This window comes from Chiloscyllium plagiosum, unplaced genomic scaffold, assembly GCF_037043375.1.
Source record: "Chiloscyllium plagiosum isolate Xiang-an unplaced genomic scaffold, Cpla_swu_hap1 HiC_scaffold_18, whole genome shotgun sequence".
Classification (NCBI taxonomy): domain Eukaryota; kingdom Metazoa; phylum Chordata; class Chondrichthyes; order Orectolobiformes; family Hemiscylliidae; genus Chiloscyllium; species Chiloscyllium plagiosum.
In genome coordinates this window covers 42,810,203-42,837,550 of record NW_028270156.1, presented here as the reverse complement: position 1 = coordinate 42,837,550, position 27,348 = coordinate 42,810,203, and the positions used below count along the sequence as shown (strand labels likewise).

At 39.2% G+C, this 27,348-nt stretch overlaps 1 protein-coding gene across 2 annotated transcripts in view; it reads left to right on the top strand.

Moving 5' to 3' along the window:
- The window catches only part of LOC122557802 (uncharacterized), a 40,955-nt gene extending 14,039 nt beyond the window's left edge, over positions 1 to 26,916 (top strand). Inside the window, exons 6-11 of one of the 2 annotated variants that reach the window (XM_087996552.1) lie at positions 2,118 to 2,349; positions 7,693 to 8,382; positions 12,365 to 12,558; positions 14,104 to 14,276; positions 16,116 to 16,365; positions 23,603 to 26,916. In XM_087996552.1, the coding sequence (XP_087852678.1) occupies positions 2,118 to 2,349; positions 7,693 to 8,382; positions 12,365 to 12,558; positions 14,104 to 14,276; positions 16,116 to 16,365; positions 23,603 to 23,734 (1,671 nt within the window). In that variant the 3' untranslated portion in view covers positions 23,735 to 26,916. The remainder of the gene's footprint in view (positions 1 to 2,117; positions 2,350 to 7,692; positions 8,383 to 12,364; positions 12,559 to 14,103; positions 14,277 to 16,115; positions 16,366 to 23,602) is intronic. The other variant, XM_043705854.2, reaches the window with a different exon arrangement.
- Positions 26,917 to 27,348: the final 432 nt, after the last annotated feature.

Sequence of the window (27,348 nt, the reverse complement as noted above, 5' to 3'; positions counted from 1 at the left end):
ACTCATCCACAGTAAACCAGTTTATCTATTATTCCTCAACTTCTAACCTGAATTAATTTATGATTAAGCAATGCTTTAAATTTAGAGGTGTCATCTTTGTTTTCAAATCCCTCCAGGACTTAACTCCTCCTTACCTCTATAATCTTCTCTAGATCTACTTCTACTGATGTATTTGCAGTTCCCCAACACTGACCTCTTGTTTATCTCCAGTTTTAGCTGTTCTAACATTGGTGGCTATGCCTTCAGTTGTCAACTTCCTAAGCTCTGCAATACTTGGTCTACATCTCTTCACCTCTTTGCCTCTCTCCTCTTTTAAGGCACTGCTTAAATCCTAACTCTATGAACAAGCTTTTGATCATCTACCTCAATACCTCCTTATGTCAACAGGAATAGTGCCAGAAGACTGGAGGATAGCAAACATTGCCCCCTTCTTCAAGAAGGGGAGGATGGGACCACACTGGTAATTATAGACCAGTGAGCCTTACTTTGGTTGTGGGTAAAAGTTTGGAAAGGATTATAAGAGATAGGATTTATAATCATCCTAGAAAGGAATAATTTGATTAAGGATAATCAACATGGTTTTGTGAAGGGTAGGTTGTGCATCACAAACCTTATTGAGTTACTTGAGAAGGTAACCAAATAGGTGGATAAGGGTAAAACAGTTGAAGTAGTGTATATGGATTTCAGTAAAGCGTTTGATAAGGTTCCCCACAGTAGGCTATTGCAGAAAATACAGAGGCATGAGATTGAGGGTGATTTAGTGGTTTGGATCAGAAATTGGCTAGCTGTAAGAAGACAGAGGGTGATGGTTGACGGGAAATGTTCATCCTGGAGTTCAGTTACTAGTGGTGTACCACAAGGATCTTTTTTGAGGCCACTGCTGTTTGTCATTTTTATAAATGACCTGGATGAGGGCATAGAAAGATGGGTTAGTAAATTTGCGGATGACACTGAGGTTGGTGGAGTTGTGGATAGTGCGGAAGGATTTTGTAGGTTACAGAGGGAAATAGATAAGCTGCAGAGCTGGGCTGAGAGGTGGCAAATGGAGATTAATGTGGAAAAGTGTGAGGTGATTCACTTTGGAAGGAGTAACAGGACCACAGAGTACTGGGCTAATGGTAAGATTCTTGGTAGTGTGGATGAGCAGAGAGATCTTAGTGTCCATGTGCATAGATCCCTGAAAGTTGCCACCCAGGTTGATAGGGTTGTTAAGAAGGCATACAGTATGTTAGCTTTTATTGGTAGAGGGATTGAGTTTTGGAGCCACGAGGTCATATTGCAGCTGTACAAAACTCTGGGTGCGGCCACATTTGGAGTATTGCATACAGTTCTGGTTTGCGCATTATAAGAAGGATGTGGAAGCATTGGAAAGGGTGTACAGGAGATTTACAAGGATGTTGCCTGTTATGGAGGGAAGGTTTTATGAGGAAAGGCTGAGGGACTTGAGGCTGTTTTCACTAGAGAGAAGAAGATTAAGAGGTGACTTAATAGAGGCAAGATGATCACAGGATTAGATAGGGTAAAACAGTGAGAGCGTTTTTCCTCAGATGGTGATGGCTAGCACGAGGGGACAGAGCTTTAAATTGAGGGGTAACAGATGTCAGAGGTAAGTTCTTTACTCAGAGAGTAGTAAGGGCATGGAATGCCTTGCCTGCAATGGTAGTGACTCGCAATCATTAAGGGCATTTAAATGATCATTGAATAAACATATGGATGATTTTGGAATAGTGTAGGTTAGATGGACTTTAGATTGGTTTCACAACATCGAAGACCAAAGGGCCTGTACTGCGCTGTAATGTTTTATGTTCTGTTTTCTATGTTATATGGTTCAGGGTCAAATTTTGTTTGATAAATGCCTTTGAGATATTTTCCAAGATAAATATATGTATATATCCACACACACTAAATATACATACACAGTACTGTTGTAGTTACACTCTATTTGCATAGGTATACTTTACAGTACATACACTGCAGGCTCGCTACAACAAAGGACAAGGTATTAGCCCGTTCAAGACCATCCACTTACACAGAGTAAAAATCAGACCCAAAGTGTACATTATAAAGAGGAAATGAAAAAGAGGTACTGCAAAATATATTCCTCCTTTTGTTGCCAGGTAGGGAAAGGATTGTTCCTGGTTGAGTTTGACAAACCTATGAAAGATCCAACTGAAAAGTGCCAAGTCTCTGTGCAGAAGACTGCATTGCATGATATAATTCTGTACAATGAGGCCATGAGGCATTCTGTGGTCTCAGGTGATAAAGTATTAGCACCTTGGGAATCCGATGGAAGCAGATATGGTCCTGGAACAGTGGCATTTGGCATTGAGACTAGAGACCCACTACAAGGTATGAACTTCAAATTAAATGTATATTTGTATATTTATGTAGTTTCTTTTTGATTAGATGTCATTGGATTTTTTTTTTCATTTGAATTCAAAAGTTGCAAACTCGAAGCCCATTTAGATGGCTGATGGGCTAATAGCAGATTGACAACCTGTCTTACGTAACATTCTCAGTGCCATTGTGATCAAAAGATCTGGAAGAGTATTGCTTAAGCCACTGCTGTCTAAATCAGCCGTTAAATAAATATATAATACTTGATAAGAAAAATGTAAGTATATTTGTACAAAAAATTCATTCATTCCTTTCCTATGTCAAAAATCACACAACACCAGATTATAGTCCAACAGGTGTATTTGAAAGCACTAGCTTTCAAAGTGCTGCTTCTTGTGGAGAATAACTTCTCCGCAAACACGCGAGGAAGAAGCAGCACTTTGAAAGCTAGTGCTTCTAAATTAACCTGTTGGACTATAACCTGGTGTTGTGTGATTTTTAACTTTGTCCAACACTGGCACCTCCAAGTCTTTCCTATGTCAAAATAACGTATGTCGCTGTCTGGCAGTGGGCAAAGAAATGGCAGTGTATTTGCTAATACAGAATAACCACTCCAAGCTGGAATGCTTCGAAACAAGCATTCTTGTGGAATTTGAAATTTTCTGGATTATAAAATGATGTTAGAAAGTCTAACAACAAGCATACAAATTGGAAAACACTGTGGATATTAATGCTTGTTTGAAACATATAACAGTGATGAAACATCAGAAAGCAGTAATAAAATTTATTTGCTCAACTAAAAACCATCTCCCAAGTATTCATGCCATTTCTTGATTTCATAGAGGTGTAGGGATAGACACACAATAGGGCTCACAAAGATTTTTTAGTAAAGTATTCTTATCTAGTTTCTTTATGATCTCCAACTTATCCAAAATTGTACGTGTACCATGTTACATTTTGCTGCACATTTCTCAGATTCTAAGATAAAGATTTTAAATTGCAAACTCTACCTTGCAAACGCTTGAGTCTGATAAGAAACCTACTGCAAAAGAAGAGGTGGGGATGTTTGTAGAGATTTTGAGAGAGAGAGAGAGAAAAGAAGAGAGGCTCAGAGAGAGTCAGAGAGAGAGATAATGAGAAAGAAACCAAGATAGGAAGAGAAATTGTGAAATAAACTTATAGAAAGGAAAGACATAGGGAGAATGAGCCAACTGACAGAGAGACAAAGAAGAAATCATGAGGGAAACTGAAAAAATGGGGCAGAACAAGATAAAGAAGTAGGCAGCAAGAGAAATTGAGTGGCATTGTAACCTTGCGATATGTTTCCCTCACTACACAGTAACCATGTCCCCTCATCAGCCACCATTTTCTGAACTTTAGTCCAAAGATCAGGTGAGCCCATGCTTTGTAGATTTGTTGCAGTGCCCGAATAGTTGAGTAACTGGATCTGCCTAACCTAATTCTGGACAAATGGTGTTTTCAGATTTTGGACTTCTTGACTGGGTAACCCCTTGAAAGACTAACTTCAAAAAGAATTTAGAACTGACAGTTGATATGAGCAAAAGAGGTTGTTTCCAACCTTCAGATAGCTTCATTGTTTTCCAGTGTGCTTTGAAAAATATCAGATTTTGTTTAAAAAGAATGTTAACTGTCAGTGAAATTGACAGTTGTTGGGAGTGGGAACTGACTGGAGAGCTGTGACTGGAATATGAACACGGAAGATAGAGCTGCTCCTCCAATCACAGATTCTGTCTCTACAATACTGACTGTTCCAACTTATCCAATCACAGGTTTCTTCTCTAACCATCTATCTGCTCTTGCATTTCTTGTATTTATTAAGGAATGTATTAACATTAGGTCCAGTTCAAAAGAGGTTCACTAGGTTGATGAAAGGATTGAGAGTGTGTGGTGCTGGAAAAGCACAGTAGGTCATGCAACATCTGAGGAGCAAGAGAATCGATGTTTCAGGCAAGAGCCCTTCATCAAACTTTCCTGAAGGGTTCCTGCCCGAAACATCGATTCTCCTCCTCAGATGCTGCCTGACCTGCTGTGCTTTACCAGTACCACACTCTCGACTCTGATCGCCAGCATCTGCAGTCCTCACTTTCTCCCTGATGAAAGGGTTGCCTTATCAAGAGTGGTTAAACAGGCTAAGCTTTCATTCATTAGAATTTAGAAAATGAGGAAATATCTTATTGAAACATGCAAGATTTTACAGGATAGATGGTGAGATGTTTCCACGTCTGGGAGAATCACAAACTAGGGGAAGTAGTTACAGAATAAGGGAACACTGGTTTTAAAGCTGAGAGGCAAAGGAATTTCTTCCCATAGAGGGGAGTGAATGTCTAGAATTCTCTATCCCAGAGACTTGTGGAAGTTAGATCTAAAGATGAAGTAGATAGCGCTCAATTCCTTGATATTTCAAAAATCTAGTGGCATGAAGGAGGAGTTGAGACCTGGGGAAGATCAGCCATGACCTTATATAATGGCAGGGCAAGTTTTAAAGACTGGATGGCCTACTCTTGCTACTATTTCTTAGATTTTAATGATCCTTCAAAGACAAAATCTATGGTTGGAGAAACAACTTGGGTGAAGGGAGGGAACCTGTGATTGGAGGTTGATGAGCAGTCAATTCTGGCTGTTCCGAGTGTTAACATACAGCAGACTTTTGACTCCGCTGTCACCCAACATGTTGACTAGTTGGACCGATTTAACATTATCCAAAAAAGCCAAAGTCGAGAGGTCGGTTAAGAAAAAGGAGGAGACAAGAGTCAGGGCAAAATCCAGAGCAGGGTGAAGAGAGGGGTTGGAGTGTGTTTGCAGCTTTGGATGTGCAGGGGTCTCTGTTTTAAGAATGGAAATCTGTCCAGAATCATCATTGTAACGCCTTGGGACCCTTCAGTCAGTGTATGAGGATCCCATGCATCCCAAGAAATTGAGGGTTTCGGTAAGAGAAAGAAGGAAGCATATGTCAGGTATGGACAGGTTAGATTGAATGAATCCTTAGAAGAATATAAAGGCAGTAGGAGTATACTTAAAGGGGAAATCAGAAGGGCAAAAAGGGGTCATGAAATAGTTTTGGCAAATAGAATTAAGGAAAATCCAAAGGGTTTTTACAAATACATTAAGGACAGAAGGATAACTAGAGAGAGAATATTGCCCCTCAAAGAACAGCATGGCGGCTTTTGTGTGGAGCCTGCAAGAGATGGGGGCGATACTAAACGAGTATTTTGCATCAGTGTTTACTGTGGAAAAGCACACGGAAGATATAGAATGTAGGGAAATAGATGGTGACAGCTTGAAAAATGTCCATTTTACAGAGGAGGAAGTGCTGGACATCGTGAAACACATAAAAGTGGATAAATCTCCAGGACCTGATCGGGTGTACCCTAGAACTCTGTGGGAACCTAGGGAAGTGATTGCTGGGCATCTTACTGAGATATTTGTATTATCGATAGTCACAGGTGAGATGCTGGAAGACTGGAGGTTGGCTAACGTGGTGCTACTGTTTAAGAAGGGTGGTAAGGACAAGCTAGGGAACTATAGATCGGTGAGCCTGACATCAGTGGTGGGCAAGTTGGTGGAGGGAATCCTGAGGAACAGGATTTACATGTATTTGGAAAGGCAAGGACTGATTAGGGATAATCAGCATGTCTTTGTGCATGGGAAAACATGTTTCACAAACTTGATTGAGTTTTTTGAAGAAGTAACAAAGAGGATTGATAAGGGCAGAGTGGTGGACGTGATCTATATGGACTTCAGTAAGTCGTTCGACAAAGTTCCCCATGGGAGACTGGTTAGCAAGATTACATCTCGTGGAATACAGGAAGAACTAGCCATTTGGATACAGAACTGGCTCAAAGGTCGAAGATAGGGGGTGGCGGTTGAGGGTTGTTTTTCAGACTGGACGCCTATGACCAGTGGAGTGCCACAAGGATCGGTGCTAGTTCCACTACGTTTCGTTATTTATATAAATGATTTGGATGTGAGCATAGGAGGTATATTTAGTAAGTTTGCAGATGACACTAAAATTGGAGTTGTAGTGGCCAGTGAAGACAGTTACTTCAGATTACAACAGGATCTTGATCAGATGGGCCAATGGGCTGAGAATTGGCAGATGGAGATTTATTTAGATAAATGCGAAGTGCTGCATTTTGGGAAAGTAAATCTTAGCAGGACTTATACACTTAATAGTCAGGTCCTAGGGAACAAACAGACCTTGAATGCAGGTTCATAGATCCTCAAAAGTAGGGTCGCAGGTAGATAGGATAGTGAAGAAGGCATTTGGTATACTTTCCTTTAATGGTCGGAGCATTGAGTATAGGAGTTGGGAGGTCATGTTGCAGCTGTCCAGGACATTGGTTAGGCTGCTTTTGGAATATTGCATGCAATTCTGGCCCCCTTCCTATCAGAAGGATATTATGAAACTTGAAAGGGTTCAGAAAAGATTTACAAGGATGTTGCCAGGATTGGAGGATTTGAGCTATAGGGAGAGGTTGAATAGGCTGGGGCTGTTTTCCCCCTGGAGTGTCAGAGGCTGAGGGATGACCTTATAGAGGTTTATAAAATCATGAGGGGCATGGATAGGATAAATTGACAAAGTTGTTTCTCTGTGGTGGAGGAGTCCAGAAACTAGAGGGCATAGGTTTAGGATGACAGGGGAAAGATGTAAAGGAGATCATAGGGGCAACTTTTTCACACAGAGGGTGGTATGTGTATGGAATGAGCTGCGAGCGGAAGTGGTGGAGGCTAGTACAGGTGCAACATTTAAAAGGCATCAGGATGGGTATATGAATAGGAAGGGTTTGGAGGGATGTGGGCTGGGTGCTGGCAGGTGGGACTAGATTGGGTTGGGATATCTGATCAGCATGGACAACTTGGACCGAAGCGTCTGTTTCCTTGCTGTACATCACAATGACTCCATGACTCTGTGACCTTACAATTATGAACACCTCTGTGAATTTTAAGAAAATATTGTTCCACTTCCCATAGATCTCTGTAGTGATACTTTAATCTGGTGCTTGCTATTCCGTACTGTATCATTTTCTTTAATATATTTACTTGATATGATACTTACTTTATTCAACTTTTCAGTTACTTTACCATGCAAGTTTTAGATTTTTGGACTATTTCAGAGTTATAGAAAATTTTTACTTTCAATGTAACCACAACTTCAAAGCTGTTTTGTATATTTGAAGTTTTGGAATATGATTAAATTAACTAACTATTGATAACCAGACTGAATGATATAACTTGATGAGGTAGATTATCCTTTTGGTAGTACAATAAGTGAAATATTTTAATGTTAAAAGTATACTTCCAGAATTAAACTTTTTGCCCTTTTTAATTACACAGTAATGGAAGATGATGATCTCTCCATTAAATTCTGGAATGGAAAAACAGTCAAAGTTTCCAAAAATGTGGCAATGTGGATTCCATCTGCTTTGTATGAAAGAGTGCAGCAAGAACTGTTTACTCCTCTATCAGCCAGAGAGCTTCATTGTGAAAAATTGAGTTCCTGCAATGACATTTGTTCACTTCAGCCTCAGACTGTGCTAGTTCACCCAAGTCACTTTGATCCAACATACACCAAGTCTTGGTATTCAGTTCTCCCTGACCTCGACCCATATAATAATTTCTGCCGTGGGTTTTATTGTGGCTTCCATGGTTTGCCATCTCATCCCATCTGTTACTGTTTTCCACAAATGATTTCTCCCATAGGATGGTGGCCTGTGAGTCCAAGATCTACCAACCCGACAGCAATTGACATGGAGGAGTTGGACAAGAAAGTTACTTCACAGCTTCAGGAATTAGACACTTACAAAACTAAATATCCTGATGAAAACCTACTTTCTTCATCTTCTTCATCATCATCTGAAAGTTATGATGACAGCCCAGAGTCAATTGTCAGCAAGCCTACTTTGGAAGATAGGGCAGTGAATACAGATATTAAACTGTTGGAGAAGCCAAGGGCCCAAGCAGAAGGCAAGCCAGAATGGAAGTACTGGAGTCAGACCCACCAAGAGCCACATCGAAAGAAACCAGGTAAAGTGCTTCTATTATAAATGGATATTCTGCCAATTGTCCACTGAAAATACAACAATGAAATATAAAAAGTCCAATTATTATTAATCCAGTTAAATGTGCTCCTGAACAAAACAGATCACAAAGTCGCAGGCTTGACAAATTAGAAGTTTTATATTAGTTACCATGATGAATAATTAAACAAAGCCACATGAAGCTGCAAAAGAATAGATTTATTGCACAAAGTAAACACATGCTGTATGGTGTCAGCAAATGTAGCTTTTCTTTAACAAGTTTGTCAAGGGGGCCAATACAGTGCTGAAACTCACAATGAACTTACAATAAAATCTACTCATGCCAATATAGCACAGAATTTAACATTTTGCCTTGTGTATAAGAAAATTGAGGTTCACCTTTATCTTTACTCCTCTTGGTACAATAGAGACTTGGCCCCAGTGTTGCCTAAGTAAGTTACTCTATCTTTGGCAATTTCGCAAGTAAGCCAAACTTATGACCAAATTGGCTTTCTTTAACTGATCAAAATGTTTGTTATAGTGATGTAAATGTTCTACCTAGTTTGGCTGAACACAACCAAATGGTGAATCTAAGCAACACGATTCTTAGAATTCCTTTGGTCACACTACTGGTTAATCATTGAAAAAATGCAGGTACACTTTTTATTAGAATTGGCATAATTCAACATTGATAAAATTCATCTAGTGTTACAAAAGTTTATATTTATTTGGCTGTATCAGTCACTGGAACTTGATAATGACCGTTTTAGAAGTTTTTTTTGTATCGAATCACAATTGTCTAATTCCCGCAATACAATCTTGCAATCATGGAATCAGATATCAATCCACCTTTGTTACCATGTTGACTTTGTGATAATTGATACACAATCTTTGTGATCCATCTGGTTTCAGCACCTTATAAAAGGTGTGTTCCAGCTACTGTGACTCATATCAATAATGTCATTATTCATCATAAACTTAATTCCTCCCCTCATTTGAGATACATTCAGAGTTGAGTTGAAGGATGTCATTTTATGTGGGTAATCAATGCCCTTAATGTATTGCCAGTTATTTTTCTTGGCCTGTTGACACAAATCAATTTATCAGTCCATAATAGCTTTTGTAAGTTACTTCAATGTTACTGGGAGACAACATAATATTCCGTCTAACTTTTATGCATCTCTGCATTATCCAATTTAATTACTGGAAGGTCTACGTTTGACTTTTCAATTTCTGGTTTATTCTTGATTTATTCTGCTGCTTTTATTTCACTTCCCATTTCTTTCACTACTGTTATCACACCTCTAATCTGACTGTCCTCCCTGTAACAGTGTTGTTTTAACATATTAACATGAAACACTCACTGATTTCCTCTCCTGCCCAGATTGCTTGTTACATTATTCGTTAAGTTCCTTTTTAATTTTAAAAGTATCAGTGAACAACTTGTCTCCCACAACATAATTTGGAGCTTTGGCCTTTTTAATTGCTCTAGTTTTCACAGTTTGTTCAGCATACTCAGATGGGACTAGCACATGATGAACTACTGCCCATTCCTCATTGGCTGGTATTTGGGGTAGTCTCACTTCTTTACTAACACTTCATCTTTTAATTAATAACACCCAGCTATTGGTTCTGATTCAGTTTCTGAATTGGTTGCTTGGTACAATTCTCTCAATTCAGGATACGTCTGTTACATTTATTTTGAAAAGGATAAGCTAAAGATATCAGCCTCAAATTCTCTACTTTCATCCTTTACATTTAGGTTTAAAAGGTCACATCTTTTGGACACTTCATCTTCCCAGCTATCAATTCAAATGAAATGAAATATCTTTCCATTCTCTGAGCTATTAGTTCTCATTTCTTCATTTATTCTAAGATTTTCTCTCTTCAACCCATGTTGTTCTTCACTTTCAAATCCTAGTTCCCAAATGATAACCGTATGTTATGAACTTCCATCACACAAGAAAGAACAAAGGTTTTGATTGATGCACAGATCAGTTACCTGCTGTGAATATATGTTCTGAAATTTGCAAAGCCATGTTCACTGTGATTCAGCTTGTAGTTTTATTTCTGAAAGCATTGGACTGAACGGAAAAAATGTTATCTAGTAGGTAATATTTTAAATACACTTGTTGCCCGCAAAATAAAATTATTCATTCATTAAAGGATTAGAATAGCAGACAAATTAGCACAAAGAGGTATCAGAATTTTAAAGCATACAGAGGCCATTCCTTTATATTTTGTACTGTTACAGGATCATTCTTCATTCACACTAAGACAGTTAAATAACTGTTTAAAATGGCAAAGAAATTATATGAAATATGGCCTGGTCCAAATTAATTGAAATAAAACTCCAGTGTATCAACCTAATATTCAGCCATGATTAAAAACACATTGCATTACTCAAATGACATCCCTTGGGTCTCTAAAGCACTACAATTATCATATTCTCTGTGGTAATTATTAGCAGGTGGGAATAGATTGGGTTGGGATATCTGGTCGGCATGGACGGGTTGGACTGAAGGGTCTGTTTCCATGCTGTACATCTCTATAACTCTATGTTTTTGTACTTACTATCAACATCTTTGATATCTTCTTCAAGCTACCTCTATGTGTCCACTGTTTTCCAAAAGAGTTAATCTGTTTTTCATGGAGCTTTATATATTATGATTTTGTGTGAAGCATTTGTTCTAATCTTGACCCTCGAACTGTGTCCAGCATTGCTTTGTATATGTGTTGATAGGAGCTCACAAAATACAAGAGACAGAGTGAGTAACAATAATATAGACATAGAACCTGATCTGAAAATAAATAACATGTGCCTGGTACTGTAATAGTGCCAGTGTTTGTTACTACAAAAAGACACAGAACATACTGTAAAAACAGTCCACACTATGTAATGTATGTTTATGCATAAACAGCAATAATGATACATTACCAAATGCATGCATTGTATGTTCTGATATTTGATTTGTTATGTGAAACCTGTTGCTTTTTTAAAAAAAGACCTGAAACATTTGAGCTCATAGCTAACCACTCCAATGGAATATTGGGGAAATTAATAGAATTTTGGTTCTAAATGATACCTTGAACCTAGTGACCAGCCCTTGTATGGGTGAATATAAATAGTAGCATTGTACTACTTGAAGAGCAGGGGATTCCCCAGTTATGACTAGTGTTTTACCTTGCAACAAATAGCATCAAATAGCAAAATGTGCACGTTATGTATTTGCTAGTCAATAATGTAATGAGGGGTATGGATGGGGTAAATTGACAAGATCTTTTCCCTGGGTTGGAGGAGTCCAGAACTAGAGGGCATATGTTTAGGGTGAGAGGGGAAAAACTTAAAAGGGATCCAAGGGGCAACTTTTTCATGCAGTGGGTGGTACGTGTATGGAATGAGCTGCCAGAGGAAGTGGTGGAAGCTAGCACAATTCCAACATTTAAAAGGTATCTGGATGGTTATATGAATAGGAAGGGTTTAGACGGATAATGGCCAAGTGCTGGCAGGTGGGACTAAATTGGGTTGGGATATCTGGTCGGCATGGACGAGTTGGACCAAAGGGTCTGTTTCCATGCTGTACATCTCTATGGCTCTATGACTCTATTTGTTGGAAGAGTTGGTTTGGAATCACTGCTGTTTGGAATCACTTATAACAATTATTAATTACTGTACACTAAAATTTAAACAGTGCATTGATATATAATATAAATGCAAGCACTGTATAAAATATTTTAATTCTGGATTGTATACATTTTGAATTTTATCATTCATCTTGAAATTTTAATATATCTCTGCAAATGCCTCTTAGTGCACAGAATGTGTTTTCAATCTCAGCTGAAACATTAGGGATGCCCAAGTGAAGTAGTTGTTGACAATTGGTAGTGCCAGGGAAGGGAAATGACATTTTTTCACATCCAACTAACAGTGACATTTGCCTCCCTTGGAACCTTTACCACTGTACAGAATAAACCATTTCCTCTTGCAGGAACATCTCCTTCAAGCCCATTAAAGAATGTTTCTAACTCCAGTCAGCTGAATCCTACCACAGAGCTGCAGAACGTTGGACCTACAAATTGTGGAGCCATGTTTGAAAATATTGATCATACACCTTCTCAGAATAGAATCACAGTAAAACAGGTTCTATCACATCAAGATCATGAAATCACATCATCTTCTACGGTAAACCTCAAATGATTGATCTCCAAAATTGTGAGAAATTTCACCCCACCGTTATGTTTTATGTTATAAATACTTCATGAATTCCCTTAAAAATTTAGAGCTTTGAACTGAAGCATGATTTGTATTTTGCTTAAATGTTGCTGCGTATATGAGGAATGTCTTCCATTTGTATTGCCTTTGTTTGCAGCTGTTCCATCCCACAAATCTCCCTCACTTCCTATCTTTCTCTGCTGAAAGGATGGAAAGCCATCTCCTGACTGAATACATGATATTGTCTTGCACTCTTCTCCAACTGTGAGATAATCCAGACAAAAAAAGAGAAAGAATTACAGATGCTGGAAATCTGAAATTAAGTCACAAATTGCTGGAAACTCTAAGCAGATCTGGCAGCATCTATGTGGAAAGAAATCAGAGTTGAGTCCAGTGATCCTTCTTCAAAACTGATGGTAGCTAGGAAATGGATGGTTTTTATACAGAAAATGAGGAGGGGGGACCAAGTATACAATAGTTGGGGATAGAGCCCGAAGAGAGAGAAAAACAGGTGGACAGACAAAGAAATGTTTATAGGTCAGTCTGAGGGGATGAATATTTGCTAAGGGGGACTAACAGTGGCTAACAATGGGTGGTGTGTGGTAGCAGCCCATGTGATGCCAAGGCCTGGTGTGTGGGGGTGGGGAAAAGCATGGGTAAACGTGCTCTAGACCTAAAATTGTCGAATTGGAAATTAATTCCAGAAGGCTGTAGGGTTCCCAAGCAGAAAATGAGCTGCTGATTTTCCAGCTTGCACTGATCTTTGTAGTAGCAAGCCTGAAAAAGAGGTGTTGGCCACAGAACACAGTGGTGTGTTGAGGTGGCAGAGAACTGGAGGCTTAGAGTCTTTTTTGCAGAAAGAACATGTTCTGTGAAGCAGTCACCCAGACTGTGCTTTGTTTCCCCAGTTGGGGAAAATCAATTTCAGGAAAGAACATCCTAAGGAGCAATTTTAATATTTTCATCTATCATGTCATTTCCTTTGGTTGTCACTTACTTGTAATGTTATCATGATTTGGAGATGCCGGTGTTGGACTGGGGTGTACAAAGTTAAAAATCACACAACACCAGGTTATAGTCCAACAGGTTTAATTGGAAGCACACTAGCTTTCGGAGCGACGCTCCTTCATCTGATGAAGGAGCGTCGCTCCGAAAGCTAGTGTGCTTCCAATTAAACCGGTTGGACTATAACCTGGTGTTGTGTGATTTTTAACTTTGTAATGTTATGATATACATTGGTTTCCATTGAGCACTAGATTAAATATGCAAACATAATTCTTAGAACCAGTCAGCTTTAATAATCCATAAATCTCCAGCAATCTAACCATAAGACTAGAAGTGAAGAACAACAAGCCATTTGCATCTGGTTTTAATTTCTTGGCAAATACATTGAAGTCACTGGACAGAAAGATGTGTACTAACTATATAACCACGTACCAGCAATTTCCGATGAATAATTTGACTGGCAAAAATATTTATGTTGATGGAAGTGTCATTTTTAATATCAATGACCAGGTCCAGCCTCCACCAGTTCAGGAGCGTCTAGGAGAGAATCAGTTATCACGTGACTGCCAAGATCGGGAAGCTGTTCAAAGGTCAAGAAAGAAAAAACTACAAATGCGTCAGTGGGAGAGAGAAAGGGAAAATCAAAATCAAGACAAGTATCAACGTGTCCAAGAACAACGCAGGTAAGCTGTGAATAATTGGCCACTTAAGGGCCTCAATTCACCACCACTTGATTATTTGCCTTGCCAGCTTGTAAGAAAAATGGCTACTGTCCTCATCGACAATCCATTGCAACATGCCTGCTGTGTTGAGAGTGCTTCAATTATCCCAATCTGGGGTCAATCTGAGGCAATTGGGCTGCCTCTGTAAATCACCCCATCTCCTTCTTTATGTAATTGGCCCATTACAGGCCATTTAATGGTCTAATTATATAACTATAATTGTTGACAGGTCATAACAATCCCCAATTGATCTTCTCACCCAGAATGTAATGGTGAGGTGGTGACAAGAGTAAATAATTAGTTGAGCTTCCTCTGCCTTTTGCTCATTTGTTGCCACCTCCAGGGAACAGGAAAGTTCAAGTGTTAGTTCCAAGTCAAGATTGTGTGTCACTAGGAGAAGAGCTTGTAAATGGTGGTGTTGCCATCCTTCTTCTGCTGTTACCTTTCTTGACAGTAGTTTAGAAAGTTTGGTAATCTGCTCAGTTTATCTTGTAAATCAAATATACTGCTGCTCTTGGATGATGTTTAATATAGTGGATGGGGTGCTGAATCAGGTAACTCAAACCCTCCAGTCTCAGCAACACCCTGATAAATCTTTTCTGAGCCTTCCCCAATTTTATAATATCCTTCAGTGTCAAAGGTAGTCACTGTCAATCTTGGTGTCTGGGATTCAACAGTTTTTTCCATGTTTGGGCCACGTCTATAATGAGGCTCAGGTGTAGATCATTCTTATTTCCTACTGATTGCAATCTGGGCCTGTCTCAGCAGCTATCGAGAAGATTAGAGTCACTGACAACAACTTTTAGATTTCCATGTTTAACTCTAGAATGGTTGATTTTAGAAGAGGGCTGAAGCTGCACAGTGGCAGTTTCAACATCATTGCAATTGCCAAACCTGAGCCAATAATGAGTGTTTCTAATAGGCCTAGATGGGCATCAAGTGTCAACATTGAAAGGACTGGGCAAAACCCTCAGAATCGCACCCACCAGCCTCTTAAAGCACCACCCAAGGCAGGGTTTGTGGATTCAGTATTGAACTATTTAGTAACATCCATTGAACTATTTAGTAACATCAGGATCCACAATATTGCGGAGAAAGAAAGTCATCTTGAGAGATGGTCCTGAGGGACAGCTTAAGAAGAAGAAAATTCTAATGGTGTCCCAGTTTCAGAATGAAGTGAATCAGTGTGAATATTTATACGTTCCAAACCAGATGGTCTGGCCTTTCTCCGTATAGTTATGACATATTGTCTCATATGATTTCGTACCTACGAGAGTTTCATTTATGTATTGTATCTGGAGTCCTAACAGTAAGATTTTCATCTCATTAGTCTGGATTGAATTGAAATCCAACTCTCTGAAGCTGTGGCCCAATACCTAACATACTATACATTTGATTATTTCATCAATAGGAAGGGACCCGCATTACAAATTTCTAACTCACACTATGGTGCCTATATTGAGAGTAGGAGAAAGTAAGGACTGCAGATGCTGGAGATCAGAGTCCAGAGTGTAGTGCTGGAAAAGCGCAGCAGATCAGGTAGCATTTGAGGAGCAAGAGAATCGATGTTTCGGGCATAAGCCCTTCATCAGGAATGAAGGGCTTCTGCCCAAAACATCGATTCTGCTGCTTCTCAGATGCAGTCTGATCAACTATATTGAGAGTAGCAAACTTTTGTCATAGGTTTACACAATGCAGACAATTCAATAGTAAAATGTGACTACCTTTTCTTTTCAGCTGTTACACTTATTATCACAATCTTTCAACATGATACTGACTTGCTTCAGAATTCTCTTTTAGGAAGAACGTGATTCAACGTCTGGAGAATAATTTCAAACAGGTCGCAGAATATGAGCACAAGCTGGAAGAAACAAACAGAGCAAAACAGCATTTGCAGCAGACGATTCAAACCAGGATTCAGTCAATAGCCTCAGAGGACCAGGAGAAAGAAGCTCGCAGATTGGCATATCACCAGCAAGTGACAGCAAGTAGGAATATGACAGAGGCAGAAAAAGTGAAAGCAGAAGAGATGAAAGAAACCCAACAGCAGGTAAATTACTGAGGAAACTATTTCTTTGGAAAGTGAACCCCTTAGAAAGAATGAACTATTTCTATAGCTTCATAGCAGCTCATATACTTATTGAAATATGGTCACTGGTAAGGATTACAACAGACATGGTAAGGATTACAACAGACAATACATAATGAGATACGCACAGCAATCTATTAAACTATTTTACTGGTGTTAATTGATAGATAAATGTTCACCAAATCACCAAACCTGTCTTGCTTTTTTTCAATAAGTACATTGGGTCATTAATATATACCCAACTAAGAGATCAAACATGACCTCAGTTTTATATCCTCACAAAGAGCAGCACAACCAATAGTGTAACACTCCTCAATATTTCACAATCAGCAAAGATTTTGAGCTCAAGCGGTAGTGCGATCCAAATCCATGATATTCGGACCCAGAGGGAGTCCAACACTGAGAACTACCATAGAACCACACTTCAGCCATGTTTGATTATATTTTCTACACTAAGAGTCATAACTTTCCAGACAATCAACAGTACCATGACTTTGTAGGAATCATAGAAATTTACAGTTTAGAAGGAGATCGTTTATCCCATCATAACTGTCCTAGCTCTTAAAGAGAACAGTTATGTTTAGTTCTACATCCCTACATTTTGATTGTAATTCTATAAATTCCTTAATCTCAAGTACATGTCCAGTGCTTTTTTCAAATTATTTATGGGATCAGCTACCGCTAACTTTGCAGAGTGTTCTATATTCCAAGGCCTGTCTGAATGAAAATATTAATTCTATTTCCCTCTAACAATTTTTTTCCAATTAATTTGAATCATGATTCTTGGTTATTGAACCATGCACCTCCCTTATACCTCAATCAATACCTCTCTTCATTATGAAGAAATCTTAGAAGAATATGAAGATCCTTAGATCTTCTATTAATCTCCTCCTGACATTTCGCATCTTTCCTCATTACTTAGAGCTTTTCATTAGTTTGGGGAGGAGGGATATAATGCTATAGATTGTGGTTGCAATGTACCACGTTGAGGACTGTGTAATATGGATTTTTTTTCTTTTGGTTTTCTACATTGGAAATTCCAAACATTTGTCATTGATTTTAGCTTAGAAACTAGGTAGATACTTAGATATAGAGTTGAAGTGCTGCATTGTTGAAGGTACTGTCTGTAGTTGAGACTTTGAAACAGCTGAATGCACTGGCAAGTGTAAAGTGTATGGCCTCCAACAATATTTAGACGATCGTACTATAGACATGTACTTTATATCAAACTGTGCTTCTAGCTAAGTTCCTTCAGCATAAGGACAGCATTGGTATCAACCCAGCAATGTGGAAGAGCGTGCAATTCTGGTCTCATTTCTATCAGAAGGATGTTGTGAAACTTGAAAAGGTTCAGAATAGATTTACAAGGATGTTGCCAGGATTGGAGGATTTGAGCTATAGATAGAGGCTGAATAGGCTGGGCTGTTTTCCCTCGAGCATCGAAGGCTGAGGGATGACCTCATAGAGGTTTATAAAATCATGAGGGGCATGGATAGGATAAATAGACAAAGTCTTTTCCCTGGGGTGGGGGAGTCCAGAACTCGAGGGCATAGGTTTAGTACAGGAGTTGGGAGGTCATGTTGCAGCTGTACAGGACATTCATTAGGCCACTGTTTGAATATTGCGTGCAATTCTGGTCTCCTTCCTATCGGAAAGATGTTGTGAAACTTGAAAGGGTTCAGAAAAGATTTACAAGGATGTTGCCAGGGTTGGAGGATTTGAGCTATAGGGAGAGGCTGAGCAGGCTGGGCTGTTTTCCCTGGAGCATCGGAGGTTGAGGGGTGACCTTGTAGAGGTTTACAAAATCATGAAGGGCATGGATAGGATAAATAGACAAAGTCTTTTCTCTGGGGTGGGGGAGTCCAGAATTAGAGGGCATAGGTTTAGGATGAGAGGGGAAAGATATAAAAGGGATCTAAGGGGCAACGTTTTCACGCAGAGTGGTGCAGGTATGGAATGAGCTGCCAGAGGAAGTGGTGGAGGCTGGTACAATTGCAACATTTTAAAAGGCGTTTGAATGGGTATATGAATAGGAAGGGTTTGGGAGGTGGGACTAGATTAGTTTAGGATATCTGGTTGGTATGGACTAGTTGGACCGAACAGTCTGTTTCCATGCTGTACATCTCTATGACTGCATGTTGTTCACAAAACATCAACGATGACTTGGCCGCATAGATTCAGAATTGTCAAGGCAAATTCAATCTGTCTCATCAGTCTTTTCTCAATCATCAGTGAAATAATGGAAAACGATAATTGACGATGCAGTCAAGTGGTACTTTCTCACCAGTAACCTGTTATTGATGCTCAGTTTGAACTCTACCCAGGCTACTCTGCCCAACTTCATTCCAACTGTGGTCCAAATCTGGACAAAGGAACTGAATTCCCTGAGGCAAAACCTGAGTAACCACAGGGAAGCCTGGCCCCATTTGATTCATGTAAGTCTAAGGAGTAAGTAAAATTGAAGTCCATTCAATCAGATGGGAAACTCATAGGAAGATGGTTGTGGTTGTTGGTGATGGCCAACCGTTGCAACCCCATGTCACTGCTGCAAGAGGTTTTTACGGCAGTATCCTAAGCCTAACCATTTTTCTTTGCTTCATTGATGACCTCTCCTCATTATGAGCTCAGAAGTCAGAAATTTTCATCAGTTTTATTTTAGTTGCAACTGTTTTGCTATTATTCATTCATGCAATATGAGCTTCACTGGCAAACCTAGAATTTGTTGCCTATTCCTGATAAGGAAACTCCTGATAAGGTGGTGGTGAACTGTCTCATACAACATAGGTTTGTACAGAACAGGAACAGGTTCTTCAGCCCACAATGTTGTGCTGAACATGCTACCAAATTAAACCAATCCCTTCTGCCTGCCCTTGATCCATATCCCTCCATTCCTTGCTTATTCATGCGCTCATGCATTTAAGTCCCTTAAACATCCCTATTGTATCTGCCTCCACCACCACCCCTGGCAGCGCGTTCCAGACACCTATGCATCTCATAATTTTATAAACTTATATCAAGTCTCTCCTCAGCCTCTACTGCTCCAGAGAAAACAACCTAAGTTTTTCCAGCCTCTCCTTATAGTTCATACCCTCTAATCCAGGCAGCATCCTAGTAAGCTTTTCTGCCCCCTCTCCAAAGCCTCCACATCCTTCCTATAATGTGGCAACCAGAATTGAATGCAATACTCTTTACGTGTGGCCTAACCAACGTCTTATATAGTTGCAACATGGCATCCTGACTCTTGTACTCAGTTGAAACTTTATTGCTGGAACAGCACAGCAGGTCAGGCAGCATCCAGGGAACAGGAGATTCGACGTTTCGGGCACAGGCCCTTCTTCATTCCTGAAGAAGGGCCTGTGCCCGAAACGTCGAATCTCCTGTTCCCTGGATGCTGCCTGACCTGCTGTGCTGTTCCAGCAATAAAGTTTCAACTTTGATCTCCAGCATCTGCAGACCTCACTTTCTCCTCTTGTACTCAGTTCCCTGACCAATAAAGGTAAGCCAGCTATATGCCTTCTTTACTAACCTACCTACTTGTGTGGCTACTTTCATGGAGCTGTGGACTTGAACTCCAAGAACCCTCTGTACATCAATGCTGTTCAGGGTCCTGCCATTAACTGTATACTTTTCCTTAACATTTGATCTCCCAAAGTGCAGTATCTCACACTTACCCAATTAAATTCCATCTGCTATTTTTCTGCCCATATCTGCAACTGATCTATATCTCGCTGCATCATTTGACAACCTTCTACACTACCTAGAACTCCACAAATCTTTGTGTCATCTGCAAACTCACTAACCTACCCATCTACATTTTCATTATTTATATGTGTATAACAAACAGTAGAGGTCCTAGTACAGATCCCAGCAGAATGCCACAAGTCATGGACCTCCAGCCAGAAAATACACCATTCCACCACTATCCTCTGCTTTCTATGGGGAAGACAATTCTGAATCTATGCGGCCAAGTCACCGTTGATCCCCTTCATCTTAATCTTCTGGATTGTGTTCTTAAATTGATCCAGTCTATATGATGTAGGTACACGCACAGTGCTGTTTGAAAGGCCTTTCCAGGGTTTTGACACAGCCACATTAAAGAACTGGTGTTATAGCTCCAGGTCACATGGTACGTGAATTAGAGGGGGACATAAAAGTAATTGTTTCATCCATAAACTGCCCTGTCCTTTAACATGTTAATGGTTATAGGTTTGTCAGGTGCTGTAAAAGAAACCTTGGTGATTTGCTGAACTGCATCTTGTAGATGGTATACACCTTGGTGGAGGGAGCAAATGTGGGTGGGGTGGTGACTGAATGAGTTCCATTGTTCTATATGATATTAGGTTGCATAAGCATTGTTGGTGCTGCAATGATGGTTGACTGATTTACATCTATTTATGGTGAACTAGCTTTGGTAATCCAGGACCTGGATTACTGAATTCAGAATTCCTAGTTTCTGACCACTTCTTGTAGTCAGTGTTTATGCGGTTGGTCTGTTTTCGTTTCTGCCTAATAGTAACCACCAGGAATATGATGGATGGAGATTCAATGGCATTAAAGATTTGAGAGTCAGGGAGCATGGAGACTGATAAGTGAATGGGCTTTGTTGTGAGTTAGGATAGTGAACACAAAGTTTTGGATGAGCTTAGGTTTATCCATAAATAGCAAGGACTTTAATTCTATAAATATTGGCTGGATTTGGAGTTGAGTTGACCAGAGTTGAGAAGTTACGATCTGATTTTTCTGGAGTTTGGCCAGTTCTGGAGACCTGTCAAAATGAAGGGTGGGACCCAGGTTCAGAAATCCCACCCCATTTCTAAATAATCCTACTTTTGCTTTGGGTGGAACAAAAAACCCAAACTCAGCAGCATCATTTAAAATAGTGCTGTATTCCAATGGTCTTATTCTACAGTGTGGCAGTCACAAATTTATGCAGCAATGCAGAAGTTCTGGTAGGGCGGATAAAGTCTATTTAAGTGTCATGATCAGAGGTATTTTTAAATCCATAGCCATTTAAACACGAGAAAAAGGCTGAATTTGTCATTTAGAGTTAAACAAACACCCTTAACTGGACTGTTTTTATTTGCAGACCTTAAAGTGTCAGTTAGGAAAAGTTCTAAGAATCTGATTCTGATATTACAATGCTTTTTCTACATTTCCCCAAGGTGTACTATTACAACTGAGGTCATTATGCATGTTAGGCTGAGAATTGCAAAAGCAACTATTTCAGCAAAGGGAGGAGAGTTCACAATTTTATTGATAGTTTGACAAAAGGTATTAAAGAAGTAACAGATTGAACACTTGAAGGAATCATTATCTTTCAATGGGTTTAATGAATAGGAGTTTCTTCAGCATCAACTGTTTGGAAGTGAAAGTTGTATTAGATTGTTAGAATCTCCACATGACCTATGACATCTGCACATGATGATTACTGGTGAGTTACTACGGAAGTAACATTGGTAGTATGGAGTAAGCATAGATGGAGCATGTATTGGCAGGGAGGGGGATTGGGGATGCAAGAGGTGAGGGCTGGAGGACCTAACAGTTTTGAAAGCAACCGAGACAAACTCCCAAGGTGGGTATTCTAACCAGCAACCTTGGCACTCACCTATCCCTTTGGCCACCTATGACCTGCTACGGCGGTTGGTATACCTGACTTTCATGCCGTGACTTATCTGGAGCAAAGCATGGGTGCTCTTTAAACTATTTCTGGTCTTCCAAGTAGGAGAATTTCCTAAGGTCAGCTACCCACATTAGTAGCTGCAGTCCAGCTCTTAGTATCTCCAACTAGTTCCTATTGTGAGTAACTGATAAGACAGAGAAAATATTCAAAAAGAACAATCAGGCTTTAAAATATTCATACGTATTGAAAATCATTGATGTAATTCTTTTGCGTGTAAACGTTCTTTCTTTATGCATTCTCTCTCCTTGCTAACAAATGTCATTTATTGCTCTGTGTCCTGGTGTATATGAACCCTTCAATAAAGCAAAATACTGGATGTAGATTTGCTCGCTGGGCGAAGGTTCAATTTCAGATGTTTCATCACCATATAGGTAAATCTTCCGTGATCCTCCAGATAAAGCACTGCTGATGTTTCCTGCTTTCTATTTATATGTTTGGGGTTCCTTGTGTTGGCAATGTCATTTCCTGGGGTGATGTCATTTCCTGTTTTTTGCTCAGGAGTGGTAAATAGGGTCCAAACCAATGTGTTTGTTGATAGAGTTCTGGTTGCAATGCTATGCTTCTAGGAATTTTCGTGCATGTCTCCAAGATGTTACCTAGTATGGTGTTGAGACATCTGAAAATGAACCTTCCAGCTCAGCCTACATCCAGAACCTCAAACTGAGCTACAAATCTTCTCAAAACTCGCTCAAGCAAAACACTGTATGCTGCAAATCTGAAATAAAAACAGAAAATTCTAGCAAAACTCAGCATGTCAGACAGCAACGTTTGAGAGAAACAGTTAACATTTCAGGTCAATGACCTTTTATCACTTACATATTTTCATCAAGGGAAAGGTTAGAGAATGGGGAAAAAGAATAAAAGGAAAAGTCTGTTAAAGATAAATTAATTAACAAAAGGGTTAGTGGTACAAGGCTAAAGAGATTGTTTCTTCCCTTCTTTCATCATCAAAGTATATGATGTATCGTAAGGAGATGGGAATGGCAAGTTGATGAATAGTTGTTAGTAAAATGCAGAAAAAAAAATGTAAAAATCTACGTCTGAAATGAAAAATGAAAACAATTGGAACAGAAATCATGGTTTGATTTTGTTGGACTCAGTTCAGAAGACTACAGCATGACCAATTGAGAGATGAGATGCTGTCCCTCAAGCTCACGTTGACCTTCATTTGAATATAATCAGAAGTCACGCGACACCAGGTTATAGTCCAACAGGTTTATTTCAAATCTCAAGCTTTCAGGATGCTGGTCCTTTTGTCAGGTGAAGTCATTGACCTTCATTTGAACATAAAACAGAAGGCCAAGAGGAGAAAGGTCAGCAATTACAGTAAGGTGGAAAATCAAAATATTATGCAGTGTTGATGCTGATTGGCCTGAGTATTGAGCATTTCAATTTTATTACACATAACCAACCTCTTTATTGGATCATCCAACTACCTTCTCCTGCATCGTGGATCACCTTTTCCAAAAGAAGTAAAATTAAACATCACGTTATATATATATTCTTCATATTTTGTAGGAGGTTAGAAGGAAACGAGTGGAAGAACGCAACAGAATTGCAGCAGAAAGATTCCATGAAGCAGAGAAATTGGCTGAAGAACAAGAGACAGAAAGAAGAAAGAATCGAATAAAGCACGTTTCAACATTTTAGACATATTTAACCAGGTTCAGTCTTTGTTATTACCACTGTAACTCAGATACTGTTGTGCATTCCAGATCCTAAATGCATCACAATTCTAAGAACTAATAAGTAACTGGGAAATAGCATAATACATTCACTTTTTTTTCATTTGTTTTTAGTTCAATCCTTTTTTTATTTCTCTAATCTTTACTCCTGACTTTTTAAAATTTCATTCCCAAGTTAACCTTACTATTGCTACTATACTGGTCAGTCCATACTGCAGAGAGTTAGCAGGGTATTGTCATTCTGTTTTGGATTACATTACTGATAGCACACTGGGATCAGAACATGAAGGAACATGCTGTTAATTTTAACTGCCCTTCCACACCACCCCACTATTCAAACATAAAATTCAGCAAGGATAATAGCCACTGGCTTTGTTTTCCCACTTTGATTTGCTGGCTGGCCAGCATTTATGGCCTATCCCTAGTTTGGCAGGGTTGTTGGAAGAGGAGGAGTTGGAGGAATTGTGTACTTGTGGATGTGATGCCAATCAAGTCGCTTTGTGATGGATGAGGACACTTTTTTCTTTTATCTACTCTATTCACACTCTGATTATAAATGGCACCAAAACTCTCCTCTCAACCTTCCCTTCCATCAGTTAAGTAACCCAGCTTTGCCTGTTTATCCATATAGTCAAAGTCTCTCATCTGGGATCCATTCTCATAAATTTCTTTTGAAACCTCCGTAAAATCTGTACATCTTTCCTAGAGCACAGTTTGCAGAATTAGACACATTAGGCCAGGTGAAACTGAGCCAGTGTTTTATCAAGATTCACCATAACTTCCTTGCTTTATAAATAGAGACACGTGGTATGAAAGCTCAGGAACCTATACATCTTTTTGAACCAATTTCACCATTTGCCCTTTAACCTTCAGCAATTTGTACACATATATTCTAAGATAGTTACTCCTTCCCCTTTAGAATGGTATCGTACCAAAGTGCATAACTTCATATTTGTGTACATTAATTTCATCTGCCTTCTGTTCACCATGCCGCCAATCTGTACATGTTCTCCTGAAGTCCATCAGTATCCTCATCATTCTGTTCGTCATCTCCAAACTCAGTGCTCTCCTGGTCAACCTTTGTCTGCCATTAAACCTAAGCCCAATTAAGTATCTGCTCTTGGCACTCAATTACACATCAAGTTCCGCTCATTCATGATCTATGAATGATCTGCTGACCTACACCAGTCCCAATGCCTCAAATCTAAAATGTTCATCCTCATGCTTAAATCCTTCCATGGGCCTGATCCTTCAGAACTACAACCTCCTCCTACCCTATAAACAAACAGTCTTGACCTGACCCTTCATCCATTATCCCCTCTCCAAGGTTCCATCATTGATAACTTTTAAGTACTTGGGTATGCCTCTCTGCTTTACTTCTCTGTCCACCTCCAAATCCTGCATGTTCTATAAAAAGACTTTAAAATACATAATATTAACAAACCTTTGGTCGTAAGTCCTAATTTGTGTCTTTGATTCATTTTTAATCCTTACCTTTTGTGAAGCACCATGGGACATTTTATTTTGCATTAAACTCAATGTATAAATACAATTTGATCTTGCAAAATATTGAGGTAAAAGGTGCGACATGGCATTAATAAAATGAGATATAAATCAAACTTTTTCAACAAAAATTCCTTTTGTCTATTAACAGAACTTTGATTCTGAAAATTTCTAAACCAGAATGCCTTAAATTGTTGTTTATGACAACATGCAATACTACTGGCATGTCCAATTCAAGTCAATCATATTCCAAACTTAGAGTAGTAAATTGGACACAGGCTATTATGATGGCTGTCACAGATCAAGGGCTTTCAGCACTTAGAAAACAATTAGTATCAAGTTTCTGGCAAATATGTGATTAAAATATGGGACAAAGATACCTCACTGCCATCACTGAAATTCATAGAAAGGCAGTGCAATTCGTACAGTGTGTTAGGATTACAGATGGAAATGCTGGACAAGTCCTTTTCTAGAATAAAATATTGCTTGATGCACAACAATGAGATTTAAACTTTGCAATTTGGTTGCCACAGTGATCAGGCTGTGGTCATTTTTACAAGAGGCTGCTAATGTACTTTTGACAAAAGAGCATACGTTTATACAGAAATAAAAACTCCTTATATATAAAGGGTTGAACAGATGAAATGCAAGGAGGATGTGGAGTCTAGAACCAAGGGACAGTGTAACTCAGGATAAGACAGACTTTTAGGAAAATAAATTCTTCATTTAAAGAATAGTGAACCTGTAGAATTCTCCACCCCAGAAGGCTATAGAAGCAAAATCACTGAATATATTTTAAGAAAGAGGAAGTGTTTAGATTTTAAAAGCATCAAGGGCAAGGGGAAGAAAGCACAAATATAGTATTGAGATTCATTCTCTGTCATGATCTTACTGAATGTCAGAGCAGGCCAAATTGTCCATTCCTGCTCCTACTTCCCATGTTTCTATGAAAGAATTTGGAAAGAACTCATCATAAAAAAAAAATTGTTGTACCTGCAATATCTGTTACAGACACAATCCCAATGAAGCATCATTCCTAACTTCCTTTGAAAATTGCTTATTCAAATGATGAGGTCACAAGCACTTCCTTTTTGTCATTCACCAGCTGTGAATTGCTATGGCTAACTCACTAAATCCTAGAAAAGCCAAGGACAATTTCCACCCTTATCCACTTAATCTGCACAAACAGATCAACACTTCTTCCCAGTTGTTATGGTCTGAAAATAACCAAAACTAAACTGCCTTCTGCTGGGCTGTCACTGCTCTTCTGAACTCAGCCTGCTTGTGGCTTGCCTTTTCTGGTCATTAAGATCTCAACTATCTCACTAGGTAGCTTGTTGCATCATTTGACTTAAGTAACATGATTTCAAGGAAAGATGGTCTTTCATTCAATCTTCCAAAATGACCTTCTGACTCCTTTTCAAAAAAAAAAGGCAGATTAAAATCTCATTTTAGAAGCAACTTTGGAAGCACAGAATCAGACACTTCCATGCCGACCAAGTTCCCCAAAGTAAACTAGCCCCATTTGCCCACATTTGGCTCTTTCCCCTCTAAACCTTTCCTATTCAAATGTCCATTAACTGTTCTAACTGTACAAGCATTGAGCACATTTTCTGGCAGTTCATTCCATATTCAAAACCCCTATGTGAAAAAGTTGCTCCTCAGGGCCCTTTTAAATTTTTCTCCTCTCACCTTAAAATTATGCTCTCTAGTACTGAACTCCCCAACTCTAGGTAAAAGACTTTCACTAAGAAGCTTATCTAGGCTCCTCATGATTTTATAAATCGAAGTCGAACGTCCCAAACGGCAGTATATTATAAACTTGGATCACAACTACCTGTCTCCATATTTCACACTGGATAAAATGGAAGATCAAAATTCAGTGGCCACTATCACTATTCTATTGTATCACAATAGCCCCTCTTATCCTAAAAAAAGGGGGTAAGCCTCAGACATGTTAACCTAGAATACAAGATATGGAATCAAGATGAACACACCACCTTATTTTGGAAAATACCTTGAACTTGTAAAAAGCACATGTTGAATCAGCAAAGATTTCTTCGTTTACAAGATCAA